The sequence below is a fragment of the Etheostoma cragini genome, chromosome 4, assembly GCF_013103735.1.
Source record: "Etheostoma cragini isolate CJK2018 chromosome 4, CSU_Ecrag_1.0, whole genome shotgun sequence".
Taxonomy (NCBI): domain Eukaryota; kingdom Metazoa; phylum Chordata; class Actinopteri; order Perciformes; family Percidae; genus Etheostoma; species Etheostoma cragini.
In genome coordinates, this window is record NC_048410.1 from 6,613,149 (window position 1) to 6,631,158 (window position 18,010).

The following is an 18,010-nucleotide window of genomic DNA, read 5'->3' on the forward strand; positions in this document are numbered from 1 at the left end:
GAGTTAGCATTTAGCTCAATGTGCCGCTGTTCCTAACTACTGCCTTACAAAGACACATGGCTGTAGACTGCTTTTCAATGTCTGCCCTCCAGAGTGCAGACTACTTACTACCACACTGGACACCTACAGTACATTAGTCAAGCAAGTTGTTAAAAAGCTTAGAGGATAATAGTAAGATCCTAAACCTAACTTACTGATTGTTGACTGCATTTAGTGAAATCAGTGGGTTGAAATGCAAAAAGCTGTTTTGACTTTTACATCAGCCTATGTCATGTGGAGTCTGGCACCTAGCTTGTTTGTTCCTGTGCGTGTGTAAATGTGTGTCACACATTTCTCTGTGTAAACAAAAGGGTAAACATTTTGGTGCCTGTCCTACCTCGTGCAGGAGATGACTTTGTAAATGGTAATGCTCTTCTGCTGTGGGCTGACAATGCTTGCTGCTTGACCTGATTCAGCTCCATTAAAGAGGCCAACAGGCTATTAACCCCTGCGTCAATATCTCACAGGTTTAGCTGTGCTTACAAACCCATTTCAGCAGCAGTCATAAACATTGGCCTTATTATAGTATCTCCAGGTTAAAGCAGACTGCCCTGGGCAACCCCATTACAAAAGTGTCCTGAAGTCAACATTAACCTGGGTGGAACAAGGGTTAAGGCACAGAGGAAATGGACTTGCAAGGAGTTAAAACTAATGAACTGTTGTTGCATGATATATTTCAAGGTATGATTATTCAGGAAAGAGCTGAAAAGCCGTCTCTTTCATTTCAGGATAAAAGTGGTTATAGGCTCCTGGATTTGTGCATCTTAATGAGTGATAAAGTGCGGCGAATGGATCTCAGTGTGCCACATCAGTTCATCTAAATCACATTCTCATGTTCCTCCTCGGAGAGAGTTTTATTCATAAGCTCAAAGCTTAATCAACAATATGCAAGGAGGCGTTGAAAAGGATCAAATTAATTAACTGACTTTTAGTATTGTATTTGTCTCACAGCATGAACATGGTGGGATTACGAATGTAATTTTGAATTCACTGGTTTGCAAAATAATGTCAATAAAAAAATATCACAACCTTCTTATTCATCTTTCTAGGGGTCTTATTAATACATATTTTCATAACCATGTGATTCATATGAGTAATGGGGGCAGGGGGAGTTTTCATCAGCCTCTAACCATCATTAAAACTGAGCCACTCTGTGAGCACAAACAAGCACTTCAAGAATTTCAGGCTGGCGATTTATCATGAAAGTGCAAGAGACACACCCTGCTGAGAAGTACTATCAGAGCAGTCAAATCCCATCTTGGAATCAGACAAAAGCACCCACAGCTAAGAACAGACAAACAGTCAGAGGCACAGGGTGTGCCTGCACACCCACACATACACAAAAACATGCTTTAAGTATGGTTTGTTGTATAATCTCCCCCTAGGGTGAAAACAAAAATGACAACAACGGATGTAACAAATTAATAACAGCTCCCTTTAATAAATGTCATGGAAGGAAACGGTGATGTTACTTCTTTTTTCTTCCCTCTGGCAGGCTCAGGGTGTTTACCCAACACCCTCAGGTGCAGTGGCTGAGACGTCGCTAGGCAACAGCACCATCCCTGTTGTTGCTTTGCCTCTGGCACTCAAGTGGGAGCTTATGTGGACTTAACTCTGAAAGAGCAGCAGTGTTGAGGAGTGGATGGATTACCAGGAAAAATATTGGATTGGGCAGAGCCACAAGGGTCGAGGCCTTACCTGAGTCACCGCCATCACCAGACGGACGCCACAAGGGACTGTCAGGCCACGCCGCTTCTGTATTCACAACTGAATGCCTGGCTTTTATCCAGCTCTACTTTCAGCAGCACACATGCTGTGGTATTATTCTCAATCCAGACTGTTTCTGTCTCTCTTTGTCCATAATATTATGCTTTTTGGGAGCGCCTGACAGGTTGGCCAAGTAGTCTGTAATGTACGTGTCCAGCAGAGCAAAGCATGAACATGTGAACTCTAAACTCACCCTAATGTAACAAGGTAATATTAACTATAAATAAGAACCTGATGTTTTAGTTCACTCAACTACAGGAGAATCCTTGTAATGGGGTGAAATTGCCACCTAGTGGCTCTCAGATGTACATTGATTAGAGAAAATGAAATTGTTGCTCATCACCACTGATGGCTCCAAATATACACTTATTGTTCCTCTTTGGTCAACACCGATACACAAGCTGTTCCCAATCATTGTAACATCAGGCAACTGTCCCAGTGGCAGAATGGCCTAATTGTTTCCAGCCCATGGTTGTGGTAAATGTTAGCAGCTGATGTTGCAGCTGTTGCCAATGCATTGTGTAGGGCTGATAATGGAGATGGACTCCAACAAGAAAGCCAAACAAAGCACAGCACAGACTGGTTGCAGACTGCGTGTGTAAGCGTGATTTCATTCTAGGTTGAGGGATGTGTGTTCTGCTCATGGGAGTTGTGCTCAATAGATGTCTATTTAGACCCAGGGGACACAAACTGTGTACTACATGTGGTATCACAGATGTTAGAGGATTAAGTGGAATTATTTGTGAACAGGTAGCGTAAGGAAGAATTAAAGGCATTCAGCTCATTCATGTACAAAGCCCCTGTGCAATGTCCTCAGTGCTACATGCAGTACACATCGCTCAGTGGTGTTAACCCTAACCTGAACTCTAAACATAACATAACATAACACTGTATACATCCAGACGTTATGATAATGCAATGCTGCCCCCTAGTGCAATACCATGAAATTCAAACAAAAAACTGGCTGAAATCTCTTTAGCCCTCATGTTGTTCTCGGGTCAAATTGACCCATTTTCCTACATTAATGTTCTTTTTAACTACCCAATTGTAATTACCCAACATAACATGGGCTGTATTTATATGGCGCTTTTCTAGTCTTAACAACTACTCAAAGCGCTTTTACATAGTACAGGAACAATTCATCATTCCCACACATTCTACAGTGTGGCCATTGCTGCCCCACAAGGTACCACCTGCTCAGATAAATACTCACACACATTAACACTCTGATGGCACAGCATCAGGGTCCACTCGGGGTTCAGTGTCTTTCCCGAGGACACTTCAACATGGGACTGCAAGGCCAGGGGGAAAAAATTGAAGTGGTTTTGAAATAGTATTGAATAAAAGTTGACTTATTCCAGTCTGTGATTATCTATTAACTTATATTCCTTTCATTTTAGTAGACATAATACCTATTTTCTGTTTTTATAACTCAAACATTAGGTATTATTTCCTAAAAATGAGGTTTATTGACCATAAATTCAATATATAACTGTAAAACTAGAGTTAATAAGTTAGTGTTAAATGTTCAAAAAGTGACAAACATTGAAAAATATCGTCAAAAATGTTGAGAAAAAGGGACAACAACGTAAGAAAAAGTTAAAAACATCAATAAAAAGTGTCAAAAGTGTTTTCAATTTTGACATGAAGACAACACAAATGTTAAACACCAAACCAAACCAGTTACTGTAAAACCATTATTTATTCAAACTTTTCAATAGAGAAAATGTGTTTTTCTTTATGCTGTTGGGTAAATTCTATACAAAACCATGTGTAAAACTAGGTGTAACATTTACAAATATACAGGAAAAAACTCCACTTGAGCCGGAGGACACGGTCAGTCACTATTGTAAGAAAGTAAAAATGTGTGTCGGTGGGCAGCTAGAAAAATAGAAATCACTTTCAGGTAGCTGTATGTTTGGTATGGCAATACGGGTTAAAAGCCTTCTGAAACCTATTCAAGTTTTAGAAACCAAAACATGTCAAAGTCATTTTAAAAAGAACAGTTTAAAAGATTTAAAAACAAAAACAAATCTCTCTTCACGCACTGAAATCTACTAACCCAACAAAATGTCTAAACTGATTTTAAAACATATCCAATGCAGTTAATGCATTGTGTTTTGAATGTAAGCTACATGAAACAACTGAGGTGTCACATGAAATCAAATAAATAACTAAACATTCATTCAAGCTTAAGTTTAGTAAATAAATATGCTAAAACATAAAGAGCGCACTACTGCTTCATGAGTTACAACAGGGTTAATTGCTTCGGGATGGCTATATGGCTTATTCATAGTTAGGAAGGCAACTCAGCAGGTTACAGTTTGGAGTTTAAACTCATTCAGATAAATCAGTAAAATTAGTCTGTGGTCTAATAAAACAATTGTTATGATTTCAATGCATTAAAGTCTAATGCACATACAAATAATCTGAAAATAGACTGTACTATGTGACACATATAATCCATTTTTGCACTTTACTGAAACATTGTACGGGGTAAATAGTAGCATTAGTCCAGTAATGCTCGGAAGCAGAGTAGGCATTATTTGAGGAGAGAGGTAGAGAGGCCATCCAATGTGGCTACTACTGTACTTCAGGTTTTCTGGTATCTCTGAAAACCCTTGAAATGTGCGCAAACGCTGCTCTCCTCTTAATTTATAAAAGTCTCTTATGCTTTCTCTGTGGTGGGAGTGGTTGGTCTCTCCACACACATTTCCCTCCTCTCCCCTCCGACATCAAGCCTATTTGAGGAAGCCTTTGTAGAGGAAATGGGAGTGACTGGTAAATCTCTCGTTCTCCAAACAGAAGAGCAGGTCCCTGAGATTGACACGTGTGATGCGCTGCCGTGTGGGTCTGGAGCCAGACCCAGAAGCCCCACCAGACAGAGAGGGACCTGTTCCTGATCCCTGCAAGATGAAAAACAGATAGGAGAGAGAAAGAGAAGTTTGGAGTAAGGGAGTGGATATGTGATATTTCGGATTTATGTGTGAAGTGTGTGATGAGTCAACTCAAGGAATAATTTGGAAGGGTTTGGGCCTTCATGCACCTTTATCCACATATCTTTTATATTTTCACAAATTGCAATAGATAAACACAAGATGTGTGAGGGTGTAGCCCTACTCCTGCAGTTGGGAGGGGTGTTATTAAAATATTGTGGATTAGATTAATATTAAAACATTGAAATGTACAATTTCATTTAAAAAGATATATCCACACTTCATGTTGCTACTGAGATAGCATTAAAAAAATTGGAAGCCAGCAGAGAAGTTTGGCTAAAAGGATTGGTTTAAAGAGAGATATCTATGGATAACTGGTTTGAATAGAACTATAAATAGCTCTGCAGTCATGGCCTCCGTTGCTTATAGAAAAGTGCAATACTGTTTTGTTTGTGAATTCCATTTTTTTTCTAGTAATTTTTAATAAACATTATAAAGAAGTCTTCATGCAGAAAGGCAGCACTGTCATTGGGAGGCAGAGAAGGTGTACAAATAAACACCACCTTGAATTACTGCAACCTTTGTCCAAGAAAGTAAATAAAAGAAGGAATATTGCACATTGTTTCCTGAATGTTTGTTTTTCATATGTCAATTCCTGTCAGCAACAATTAGTATAAAACAGAATAGAATATAGAGCAATTTATTGTATGGATGAGTTAGATGTATTTATATTAATATAAAGAATAACCATCACCAAGTAGAACTGACAGAGTTTTGGTCAAAGGAGAAATAAAATAGGTAAACCAATCAGAATGTGTAGCGCGTCGGACCGAGCATAAGCAGCAGCAGCATCACAAACCTGCACTGCAAGTACAGGTGTGTCACATTAGTGAGACGTCTTATTGTAATAAATGAATGTGACTGGTGACTTGTTTAAATGGCATCTGTAATTACAAAACTCAGCTGACAATATGCACAAGTAGTGTGCTCTGCCAGAATGAGGGGCTTCATTATATTATTTTCTCCAGGTATGTGAAGAGTACATATGACTGAAAGCAGGTTTCTGTCAGGGGAGCGGGGGCTGTAAAGGACACCAAGTCACCTTTGTTTGGCTGATAGATTTACTAGAGTTAATTTTAAAACCCGTGTTTTATACTGACAAAGAAAGCAGCTTTTTAACTGTAGGGTTGGGTTTTGTATGAGTTTCTTCTGATACCAGGGCTAAAATGATACTTTTAAAATGGTGTCTGTGCCTAAACGGTGCCTGAACTGACAGTCGGCAACATTAAAGAACAGTTTGTTTATCGCAAAGGCCATATGGTCAAATTTAAATGATTTGTTTAGAATGTAATAACTAATTTCTTAGTCTACTGTCTACCAGTCTACTGTTAGACAACAAATAGAAGAACCACTAGATGGCAGAAGAGAACTTTTGAAGTGCACTTGAATGCACCATTAAGTTTACAAGGGGCAATTGAATGCGCCATTAAGTCGTGTTGCTGTTGTCTCTCTGATATCTCCGACTGTGGCAGTGACCTCAAAATGTGTCTCAAAACGTGCAGCGAGGCTACACTGTATTTTGCCGATGACGTCCCAGTGTTGGAATCCTTTTGAGTGTAGCTTTAAGCATTTTAACCATGTTTGTGCCAGCTACTAGCTAAAGGTAGGCTAACATTATTTGCTGCATGTAATGTTGACTAACGTCACAAGCACGGATGCTTTTATCTCCTGTAAGGTCCGTTTCAGAGCACCAGAGGGCAGCGCAAGTAAGTGACAAGATATTTTTTACAGTGCAGATATTAAATACAATGTTGTGACTGACTGATATTCTGCCGTATTCATATTAAGACGGACAGAGGCCGAGGGAGGCTGCAGATGCAGCGGGAAGAATATGGACTGTGGCAGGAAATCTTAAGAAGTTGGGCTGCCGAGAGCATACACCGACTAGAGGTGCCTTCGCTCACTTTGCCCTTCAAACAGAAGCTGAATCATTCTTCTGCAATGATGATTCCACTGAATACTCTCGCGGATGGACAGCTCTTGCGGGACTGTAGTGTGCATTTCTGCATGTTTGCTTAGACAGAGGTGCACTGGTGACCTCCTGGATCCTGATGATAAACTGAAAAAGACAACCAAGGCCAGCAGGGCAAATTTGGGGCCGTTTTTGTCACTAAAGTTTGTAAATGTAATGGTCTGCCTTCGAAGAAAATATGAGAGCCGCCAATGAGTCTCTGTTCCTCGGGATGGCTGAAAGAGACTAGGGGGGGGAAATGGCCCTTGGAGCAGGATTCTCTCCATAGCTTAATTAGTGAAATGATGGATTTATTTAGAATGGAACAGAGTTGCTGGTTGTTGGAACAAAGATTTGACTAAGACGAATTGGGTGAGTTTTATTGTTTTTTCTGTGTGTTTATGACAAGTTAACAGGGAATTAATCTAGTCCTGGTTCATGGAAGTGACCAACTTGAATTCAGCAGGTGTATAGTTGTATTTTTTCAGTTTAGGTGTAAGGATATTTCCTTTCTTGACATTTTGTAAGATTGTTTTGTTAACCAAAATGCTAAGAGAGCTAAGCGAAGTCACCGCTCGTGTGCAATGCATCCTTGTACATGTAGGCACACAACTGCCACAGCTATGCAAGCAGAAGAACTCACTTTCTCGGTTAATATAGCACACATTGGGAATTTATTTCTTCAATACAGTACATTAAGAAGGTGGCGAATTTTCACTTAAGGTGCCCTGCCACACAAACCTGTGTTTTGAAATATGTCAGGTCATGTGTTTGTGTTATGTGAAAAAATGAACTGCTACCCCCTCTGTCAGCTCTAAACACTGAAAATCAGACCGATTACAAAAGTGGTCAGTCTGACGTTGTTTCCTGAGCTTAATACTATCCATGAGCTCACCCAGTTGTGCTGGGTTAGGGTTAGCCAATAATCAGAGTCAACCAGCTTAGCTCATTGAATATTAATGAAAAATGACACAAATCAAGTCTTCTTTCAGGCTTTCTATACCACACTAGAAAGGCTTGAAACAAGTTAACCAAGGTATTTTTTCCACATAAAAAACAAATTCCAAGGTAGAACTTCACATACATGAAATACATGTGGTAGGGCACCTTTACGTAATGTAAAGGTGTAAGAGATGGTCTCTGCGGAGTGAAGACGGAAAAGGTTGTGAAAGATAATGCCAGATGGACAAAGGTACAGTATATGGTGCCTTTGTAAGGGGGCTATACTTGACAGCTAGCCCAGGACACACAACCCTGGGGTATATGTACTATGCTTAGTGTTACCTCAGCTGCAGCAGAGGAAGACGGAGAGTCCAGAATCTTCCTCTTCTTCCTGGGACCAATGGCTGCCAAAGCAGTCAGGTTGGCCTCCCTCTGTCTCATCTGAGCCAGCTCCTGCTGCTGCATCTGGATAACGCACACATAGCAACATGCAAATCAAGCATTCAGTGCTTAAAACACACAGAAACAGACACTATTGGACTGTCCTGCTCCTCTTGTCCTACCTCTTTTGCCTTCTGTTTCAGACGCAGCTGCTCTGGGTCCTCTTGCCGAGCTCGAGACTGCAAGGCCAAAAGCAAGATGCATTAATAACTGATTAAAAACCAAAGCCCAGGGTGTATGGGACTAGAGATAATTCAAAATATGCAGGTGTTCTTTTGAGTTTGAAAAGCAGATGAACTTCTGGTTTGTTCAAAACAAAGAACAGAGAAGATTAAAGCACACACATAAAGAGTGTGACCTCATTCTCTGCACAGGACACCATTAATCCACTGTTTCTTTACATAGAAAATAGATGTTTACTGCTAAATGAATCTTCTGAATATGGAGTACAGCACTTTGAATGTGCCTCTGGAGAAGAGAATAGCTGTGGCATACCAGAACACTTGATGTACACCAAACAAAACAGCATTTATACACACCTGCTATTATTAATAAATGGGTTGATTTCATGTAAACATTAAGAAGTAACAGTATGGGCTTTTTTAGAACGGGATGCTTAAAACTGCTGACAGTCTAGTTAAACCTAAAAGATCTTCTTGTCTACTTAATGCAACAAAGTGCATTTTTTTATGGCTGCGTGAGATGGTTCAATCTCCCAAAATATATTTTATCTAGGTATTTATTATTATTATTGTGAATATATATATATATATATGTGTGTGTGTGTGTGTGTGTGTGTGTGTGTGTGTGTGTGTTATGGGGCTATCTTTATTTACACTCTGTTTGACCCCCGGTATCTGAATCCACAGATTTTTATTTAGCTTTTACTTCAGTTATAGCCTTAAGACATATTTTGATGTCTGCCAGTGGTGCTGTACCTTAGCTGCCTTTAGGAGGATCTCTCTCTCCTGTTCCTCCTTCCGTTGTTTTTCTAGCTGGTCCAGCTGCTCAAAGAACTTGAGCTGAGCACGAACATCACTGCTCTGCTCGTATTTGTCATCCTCCTGCCAACAGACAGCAATGCCACAATGTTATCCCAGAGAAGACTAAAAGATTACCGGAGACTTTACTGCATATATTTGGACTCACAGCATTGTAAGAGTATGTGGCATTTGCACGCTAAAACAGCATTGTAAATACAGTACCAGCTAGTTAAGGCTTAATCTAAACCATGTGGGGGGGGGCATTTATACAACACTCTCTATAATGACGTCGTAAACAAACCTTGAAATTTCCATTTTTCTGCTGAGCCACTTCAGAAACTTTCTCCAGCAGGTTCTGAAGCCGCTGCTGAGTAGCGTGGGAGACCAGGTTCACCACTTCTGCACCCAGGTCTGTCACACCATACCTACTACCTGGAGAAGAAACACAGGCATCTTGGGGCTTTAGGAGATGGATGGAGAGATGCTGCATTTTCAACAAAGTTGTAAGTGTCTCACCTATCTCCTGCATTCTCCTCTGTAGAATGGCATAGGAGAGGAAAGCCTCGTCCTTACAGGAATGAGTCACTGCTCCCACTATTCCAGAATTAGTTGCTAGGATATTAGCGCTTTCCTCTGATAAGTTCACTCCAGCCATTGAGGCCACGTCGTTGATGTCGTCATCATCTCTGTATACGTAAATGTAGGCATGGCAAAAGTAGATTTGAAAGTTGGTTGAATCACTATCAACCGTTATTTTTTTATCCAGCTACAGTACACAACATGTTATAAACGATATGCTGACAGTGAGATTAAATAAACTCATTTTTATTTGCTGGGCAAGTTATAAAACATTCAAAAAAGTACATTTTCTTCCTACAAGTCAGGCAACATATTGAAACATATTATTAAAAATGGATTGATTTGAACACTATAATCTTTGTTCTTACTTGAAAGTGCCACCAGCCTCTTTCAGCTTGTTCTTTTGAGCCTGGGTCAGGGATGCAGCAGACACTTGTTTAGAAACATGTGGCACCTCCGGCCTCACAGGAACTGGCACACATACAGAAGAGACACAGAATCACAATAAATACTAGGTCACCCAAAGAAAGGCACACACCTCCAAAGACAGAGGTGTTATTAGATTGACATCCTTACGTGGCTGCAGCTCTTTTAGCTGGAGCTGTTGCTGCCCCAGCATGATGCGACCAGGAGCCTGATTTCTGAGAGTCACCATGGGGGTTGTCGGTAAGGCTACCTGAGGTCTCAACATTGCTCTCTGCTGCTGAAGCTGGATAACCTGCAAGGGTAAAGGTCCAAATGCAGATTATGTCATTAATATTTAAGAGTTTTATTTGAGTTGAGCTAACATATTTACTACTTTGTTTACCAGTGCGCCGGTCTGTCCTGGTTTGCTAATGCCAGGTGGGAGCTGGGGCCTACTGACTGGGGCAGTGAGGCGGGGTGCTGGGCTGCCCAGGACCACCGTGGTGGGGATGGGTGAGGTGGAGGGGACTGGACCTGAGGCTGGCTGGGGGAGCTGACTCTGCTGGATGAAGGCTGCAGAGTCTGGGGTGAGCTGCCTCAAGGCTGGGAGGCTTCTCTACAGAAGACAAACAGGTAGACAGGTAGAGATGAAGAGATTGAGAGAGGGAGAGAGAGAGAGAGAAAAATGGACACAAAGATGACTCCTTTGGCAATTGTTTCCTGTGGTTCAAGAAAATATCAATACACATTTTACTGGAAGGTGTGTCAGTGAAAATGACAACATAATTTAAGATTTCTTACCTTGAGGAAAGGCACAAGGTAAGGTTGGGGTGAAGAATTAAGCTCTTTGTACAATCTGCTGGTGAATTCTTCAGCTTCCAGTCTGCACTCCTAGTACAATATATGGGCATTAAAGAGCTGTCATATTTGCTTGTACAGTTGAGGATTCTCTTGGCAGAAGGTTTTCCACTTTTAGAAGGACTGTTGCATTTTATTTTACATTTTAATAAATTATTATATTTTAGAGCTTTCCTTTGTCAAAATCCTTGTCAAATGTGAAACACAACATAGCAGTGGATAGGTTCATGTTTGTCTCCTGTATGCACGGCTCACTCACCAGCAGGTCCTTGACCAGCTCTCTCACACAGGCTGCAGTCTCTGTAGATTGCTTCCCAGTGGAGGCTAGCTTGATCAGTGTAGACAGGAAGTTCTTACATTTCTTCACATTCTCCATTGTCTCCTGCCAAAAACACAGAACATTCAGATTATTAACAAATTCAAGTCTCATTTGTGAGTACCATTTTGTACATCACTGCACGCTTTGCCTTCTTTTCTTATACTGTAACTGTCTACAGCAGCCAGCTCTATCTGATCCCTTGGGCTTAGCATAACTCACTTTGCTCACGGTTACTGAGGATACTGTGGTCCCAGCTGTTTGGCTGACAGTCCTGGGGGTAATTCCTGGTACTGCAGCCCCAACTGAGCTCTGAGAAGAAATGCATCACCATCATGTTATTTAGGTTGTCCAAAGATTTCAAAACTCACTTTGCAAGTCATCACAGGAGAGTGTGGGTTTCAGAATTGTGAGTTTATCACGTCTATCAAACTTCAGACTCTCCCACTGAATTTCGGTCGGAGGCTCGTCCCCAAAACATAAAGAAAAGTCCGCACTCCAGTGATATTACTTGATCATTTTGTGATGGTTATATTTATAACTGCCAAATCTGCTACCGTATTCGAGCGTGTGTAACACATAAAACTCTTTTTACAGAAGTATAATTCCTTCAAGTCTAGGTCTCCACGCTTCTATGGTAAATCCAGGAAACAAGGTTCAGGAGTACTTATAAACCCAGGCAATTGGAAAACATGTATTCACACTATGCACAAAACACATATTCTAGAGCAGTGTTTCTGAAACTTTTTTAATATTCTACCCACTTCGAATTTTTTTTTTTTTAAATAAGTAGCCCCCAATCAGCGCAAAACATTTTGGGTAGAAAAAAAGTCTACAATAGGTAAAATACAGCACTGCCATTTGAGAAACACTGTTCTAGAGAATGAAAGTTTGCATCCTTTTTTTCATAAAAAACACTCATAAGATCCTTAGAGTGCCACTTTGAAACATAAACTGATAATATTATGGTGTACTATAATATCAAACAGTGACAATGAGGCAGTTTGTATCATCCTTCAGTCAGCAGCTTGTGCAAGTAATGGACAAAACAATGTGCAACAAGCCAAATGAACATAACAAGAAATGATTTGACACCAACAGACAGGGTTACCTGAAGGATAGGAGGTCTATGAAGAGTGGTGGTCGTAGCAGATGGCGATGGGGCTGGACAGCCTTGATGGATAATGGTGCTGGGAGCCACATGCCTGCTAATGACGGTGTTTCCAGGAGTCTGATACAAGGCACAGAGCATGACATGATGTGCAACACCCAGTTTTATCAAACCAGAAAAAAAGCATCTACTGATTACATCTCAATACATAAATAAAAAGCTTAATGTCTATGTTAATAATTTTGCATAAATGAAGACTAGACCGTGTGATCTTACCTGGCCATGAGGCACACTTGTTGGTGTAGCAGTCCGTGGTGCCATGCCTCCCTGAGCCTGGGCTTGCATCTGGGCCAGAGCCTGCTGAGGAATCATCAGCAGCTGTCCGCTCTCACTGCGTACGAGCACCATTCCTGACACGTAAATCATAGAAGTTAAGGGTAATTTAAGGAATATTGTGCACTACTCATAGTGAGTCTAATAGGTCATACATATATTCTATATTGGATAACTAACATTCAATATTTTTTACTATCATTGAGCAAAAGCAAATGGAAATGAAACCAACGTGGTGACTCAGTCAAGAGTGAAAATAACTGCTTGTGCACATACAGTAAAAAGTTCTGATTTTACTCACCCGGGGGGAGCTGGATGTTATGTACACTGGGCTGTCCCGAGGACATCTGGGGGAGTCTTGGGGCTAACATCTGAGGCGTCGGAGCTCTTATCCCGCCTGGACCGGCAGCTACCGTTGAGAGAATCCGGGGAGCGCTGACTGCGCCCGGAGTGACCGCTGGCTGCGGTGGTGGTGGTGGTGGTGGTGACTGTATTGTTATGGGTGGCTCTGCCTTGATAATGTGTGATGAGCTGACAGACAACGAGTTGGACGGCTGGCTGTTATTAACAAGCGGGGTGTGTATGTCAATACCTGTGTGACCTGTTGAATTGGAAACCACAGGATGGCTCACATTATAGTTCCCATTCAAACTTGTGCCCGAGCCCGCGGTTTGCATAGGCGGCCTGACAAGTGTCACAGTGGGTCCTGTTGCCTGGCTCACAGACTGAGCTGAAGCGACAACACTCTGCGAGTTCATAAGAGAAGTCTGAATTACACTGTTTGACGAGGGGTGCATTTGTGCACTGGTCAGCCCTTTTGACATCACTGGTCCACTGTTGACAGCTGTGACAGATATTGAAGTACTTGGGACACTTGTCACCGTCGCCCCCACGAGAGGGGCAGCGCTTCCTGAATTGTGAGAGTTTATAGTTTGGCTCCCATTTAAAGTCTGCACTGAGAATGAGGCTTGTTTCCCCTGGTGATGAGGGAGAGGAGTTACAGCGCCACTAACAAGTGTTTTGCCGGGGTCGTGTCCCGTAGTGGAGTCCGTGCTGGCCGTCGATGCATCCATAGTTGAACCATAGAAACCTCCTGCACTTCAACTTGTTAGGAGAACAAACACTCTTGAATGTGATGAGCCAAAACTCTGACACATCTACTGTGTTTCTCGGTCACCTCCGGCGCCTTCTTAACTCGGAGAGACAAAGAGGAAAACAACATTAGTAACGTTAGTTACAGCGTACCTGCTTTGGCAATCGTCTTGACCAAGTCCCAGCTGGACGTTAGCTCGCGCTACCCCCTTGTCCCGGAACTATAGTCATGTAATTACCGACTGCCTCGTGCCTACCCCAGTGGTTGTTTTGACACAAGAACAAAAGTTCTGACTTTACAGACTGTACAGTATGACAAACTACCGCTTTATTCACCTCTGTGTGTAAAAAAGGCTCATCCAACGGCCCGAACACAACCGCCATCTTCACACTCTTGCGAGATTGTGACAAGTGAGGGACTTACCAACTGACGTGCGCGTGCGCACAACGACTAAACGTCTCCGTGCAGGGATTTCGGCGAGTTATGATTGGCTGATCCTCATTCTAAAAGGCGGTACCAATGGCTTCAGCTGTCATTCCAGGGGATGCATGAGACGGAACAACACCGTGTCGGAGGCGAAAATGTCTTCATCATATTTTACGTTGTCGGCTTCTTTTTTATGCCATCACGATAGCTGTTCCGTTTCAGAATTGTGTCGTGTGACTGTTGGTAGAATAATAACGTGGTTTACAATAAGCCAACACACAAAATTTCTGACTTTACTCACTCTCGATGCGCTGTGCAAGATGGCTGCAGTGTTCTGGCCAACCAGCGAAGTTGCTTCTGTAAAGAATCGTTTGAGGGCGCCCCACCCTCCTTTTAGAGAGGAAACATTGTAGGCTACAGAACTGTCAGCATTCATGGGACTGCGCTGACTTTAAGATAATTGCACAATACAAATAAAGTAGCTTATGTTTACTTTAATTTTGCGAAAAAACTACTACTTAAGACAATATAGTCATGTTAAAACTATTAGGGGACTTGAAATATGAAATTTCCGCTTTATAATTGATCTTGTGAAATGGCAATTTGAAAATGAATATGTGAAAAAGAAAATAATAGCTCAGGGCAATTTCAAACAGTCATTTTGCAAAATAATATTATAATATTCATTTTAGATCTTTATTAATAGGCCTAGGGTGGAGCCTATATAGATTTGTTTTCATCTTCCTTACCATTTATTGATAACGTTCGCTCTACTGCACACGTTTTCAACACTATATAGAATTAATTGAATATCTAAAAATGTTGAATTATAAACTGCTGTAGTGCTAAATCTCAGAATAGTTTTGTTACACGTGGGAATGTAGCCTAAGTGGGACAGATAGACCCAGAATCCTTAAATAAATGTTAAACAATGCACCACTAGTCTTACTCAATCCTCTCAAATAGGCAAGCTCCCAGTGTGGCCTGTCCGGTCGTGTGCTTGTTTTTTCGGTGTACGCCGGCTGGCTGAAGTAACGTACCCTGTTTAACACGCAGGCGAGCCAGCAGCAAAGAAGCGCGTCACTGACAATCGTATAAAACGCACACGTGCCCGCTAATTAGGCACTAGCTGATTAGTTCACGTCTGGTGTGCGCCGTAGTTTAATGTTCTGTAAATTAGCCGCTGTTTTTCAATTTGAAGACATCTTTGCACTGTAGACATGAGTGCTGGAGGAGGGACCCCTTACATTGGCAGTAAAATCAGTTTGATATCAAAGGCGCAGATCCGGTATGAGGGAATATTGTCGTCTGTCGACACAGACAGGTCCACGGTTGCGTTAGCCAAAGGTAGGTTGTTTGGCCTTAGTGACACGTGTTTTTCTCTTGACAATTTTACCTCAAGTTGTTAACTATTTACTGTAGCATAGAGCCTAAAATCTAACTTTATTTCCCAACAGTCAAATCCTATGGGACAGAGGACCGACACACCGATAGACCAGTGCCCCCCAAAGATGAAATTTATGAATTCATAATCTTCAGAGGAAGTGACATTAAAGACATCACTGTGTCTGAGCCACCAAAACCACACCATGGACTGCCTCGGGACCCTGCTATTGTGCAGGTGTGTGGTTCTGAGATTGAATTACTTTATTTTTTTTTTTTGAAGTAATTTCTAACTTGAAGATATATTTGGCAATAATCAAGAGTTTAATCAGGTGTTTTGCCTTTTTTATTTTAGTCATCCTTGGGCAGCTCCCCTGCTGCTTATCACCCCCGCTGGAGTTCATACAGAGATATGATGCCCACCTACAACCAGCTGGCTGCAACTTCTCTACTCAACCAGCAGTATAATGCAGCACTGGGCCTAGGTACAGTATTAATTGATTTGTTTCGTATCAGTGACGATGTAGGCTTTTTTTTCTTTTCTTTCAGCACTAGGGAATGTCAGTGGCTGTTTCTCACCTGTATCTGCAGTAGATCAAGCCCCACCATGTTTGTTCCTGCTCCCTCTGTACCAGGACTTCACGGCATCCCAGCCAGAAGAGCTCCCATGGTCGAGCAGGCTGTCCAAACCGTGCCTTCGACTGGTGCTGCCCAGAAAAAGGGGAAGACTGCAACCCAGCCACAGGTCAGACAGCCTGTACGTCCAGCACAGCGCTCAGGCCAGGTTCAGAAGGAGAACATACCCACCACTAAGCAAAGTCAGTGGCTTATAACATACAGGAGAAAGCACTAATACGTTTCTTGCATTGCTTCTATTATTAATCCAGCTCAAGAAAACAACTTAAAGCAGGTTATTTATTTAGGTCGAGGACCATCTCAGCCAAGTGCCGCAAAGGTTCAAGGCCAAGCCACAGAGAACCAGAAACAAAGGCAAAAACAAGGTATGAAATGGGAAGGTAGGAAATGCATGCAAGCTTTCTTACTGAAATAATAGATTTGTTTTGCCTTGACAGTTTGTTACATCTGAGTATTGTAGGACTTTTTTCATAGTAAACACATTGCTCGTCTTTCTGTAAGAAATGTAAATATTCATGACTGTATGAAATGGTTACTAAAGCAGTTCCACAGTAGTGTTTGGTATTTGTCTGAACTCTTTCTGGTACTCCCGTGCAGGTAGTCGCAGGTCCAGGAATCGAAGCAGAGGCCAACTTCTTGTGAAAGACTCAAAGGCCACAACCTTGCAGTTTGAGTCAGATTTTGACTTTGAAACTGCACATGCTCAGTTTAAAGATGATATCATGAAGGAGGTTGTGGGTATGTTTTTTTCTAAGGAAATCTGTCAATTAGGTTTCAGTGCACATCAAATAAAATCACTTCATAGTATAAATGTATGCATTTGGGTTTTGTGAATTGCCACAGTTGAAAAGGTGGATTCCAGGGAGGCCCAGGACAGCCAGGGTATGGAGGAGGAGGAGGGCGACACTCTGGGAGACAAGTACTACGACAAAGCCAAATGCTTCTTTGACAATATCTCATCAGACCTTAAGCCCAGGTGATTATGTAACTTTTGCAGTTTGTTACTCCAGTGGTTTGTCATGCTCAACAATTTTGAGTTTTAATTTTTTGCTTCCCTAGGAGAACAACCTGGGCGGAGGAGAAAAAGCTGAACATGGAAACATTTGGCGTGCCCGGCCGCTTCCTGCGAGGCAGAGGATTCCGGGGCAGAGGACGCAGAGGGCAGAGCACCACTGAGCAGCGACCCCTCCCAAAAGTTGGTAGTGGGAGGGTGTGAAGGCTTTTCTTTTTGTTAACATTTTCTGTAAATATTGTAGTCTTCTACTTATTTAAAAAGTACTTCTTTTTTTTTCATATGAAGCTAAGATTTTTTTTTTTTTCTCCATCCCAAATTTGCATTCAGGGAATTCTGTACTTTGAAGCTTTATTATATGAAATGAGAGTAATTTTTTGCATCAAGCAGCTGTATGCTAGAAGCAAATGTAATTATTGGTAAAATGCAATGGTATTTAGGCCAGCAAGCACATAATTTAGTTTTTTCTAAGTGTATTAAACTTGACTTTAACTCCAAGTTTTTTTGGAGGACAGCTGTACTTTAGTTTTTCTTTTCTTTCTTTTTTTTCTCCCAGTTCTAAAGTGAAAACTGGAGGACTTTGTAACCTTTGCTATTAAATAACATATGATTAACTAAATGGCTTTAATCTCATAAATTGTTGGCATGCATCAACCTTAAAACACAGCTTAGTACAGTTTCAAAAACACTATCCTTTCACCGCTTAAACAAATATTGCATAATGCTCAGCTTGGAATAT

The 18,010-nt window shown here is 41.5% G+C and overlaps 2 protein-coding genes across 6 annotated transcripts; one reads left to right on the top strand and one right to left on the bottom strand.

Annotated features, from left to right (window-relative positions):
* Positions 1-3,489: 3,489 nt before the first annotated feature.
* LOC117942737 (transcription initiation factor TFIID subunit 4-like) lies at positions 3,490-14,617 on the bottom strand. 5 transcript variants are annotated; one of them, XM_034868364.1, is made up of 15 exons: positions 13,339-14,225; positions 13,023-13,308; positions 12,665-12,798; positions 12,389-12,508; positions 11,500-11,589; positions 11,221-11,343; positions 10,905-10,994; positions 10,507-10,719; positions 10,275-10,416; positions 10,067-10,169; positions 9,421-9,805; positions 9,075-9,200; positions 8,259-8,315; positions 8,038-8,160; positions 3,490-4,712 (listed from the first exon to the last, which is right to left on the bottom strand). In XM_034868364.1, the coding sequence occupies exons 1-15, from the start codon at positions 13,792-13,794 to the stop codon at positions 4,548-4,550; spliced, it is 2,613 nt and encodes an 870-aa protein (XP_034724255.1). In that variant the 5' UTR covers positions 13,795-14,225; the 3' UTR covers positions 3,490-4,547. The 5 variants fall into 5 exon arrangements, with proteins under 5 accessions (XP_034724255.1, XP_034724256.1, XP_034724252.1 ...); XM_034868365.1 differs by having other exon boundaries at positions 9,421-9,551; positions 9,636-9,805; positions 13,023-14,225; XM_034868363.1 differs by adding an exon at positions 14,238-14,617 and having other exon boundaries at positions 4,548-4,712; positions 13,023-13,910.
* A 653-nt stretch (positions 14,618-15,270) lies between these two features.
* On the top strand, positions 15,271-17,886 carry LOC117942757 (protein LSM14 homolog B-like). Its single transcript, XM_034868399.1, has 8 exons — positions 15,271-15,587; positions 15,698-15,861; positions 15,979-16,108; positions 16,253-16,441; positions 16,547-16,624; positions 16,857-16,997; positions 17,103-17,235; positions 17,319-17,886. The coding sequence occupies exons 1-8, from the start codon at positions 15,461-15,463 to the stop codon at positions 17,473-17,475; spliced, it is 1,119 nt and encodes a 372-aa protein (XP_034724290.1). The 5' UTR covers positions 15,271-15,460; the 3' UTR covers positions 17,476-17,886.
* Positions 17,887-18,010: the final 124 nt, after the last annotated feature.

What these genes read in the sequence shown, in the direction of transcription:
- LOC117942737 (XM_034868361.1), bottom strand. Translation starts at nt 13,794, where the DNA reads ATGGATGCATCGACGGCCAGCACGGACTCCACTACGGGACACGACCCC. An exon ending in GAGGCTGGTGGCACTTTCAA is followed by an intron (nt 9,806 to 10,066) that starts GTAAGAACAAAG and finishes TTACGTATACAG; the next exon opens with AGATGATGACGACATCAACG. An exon ending in AGAAAAATGGAAATTTCAAG is followed by an intron (nt 9,201 to 9,420) that starts GTTTGTTTACGA and finishes GTCTGTTGGCAG; the next exon opens with GAGGATGACAAATACGAGCA.
- LOC117942757 (XM_034868399.1), top strand. Translation starts at nt 15,461, where the DNA reads ATGAGTGCTGGAGGAGGGACCCCTTACATTGGCAGTAAAATCAGTTTG. An exon ending in CACGGTTGCGTTAGCCAAAG is followed by an intron (nt 15,588 to 15,697) that starts GTAGGTTGTTTG and finishes ATTTCCCAACAG; the next exon opens with TCAAATCCTATGGGACAGAG. An exon ending in TCATCAGACCTTAAGCCCAG is followed by an intron (nt 17,236 to 17,318) that starts GTGATTATGTAA and finishes TTGCTTCCCTAG; the next exon opens with GAGAACAACCTGGGCGGAGG.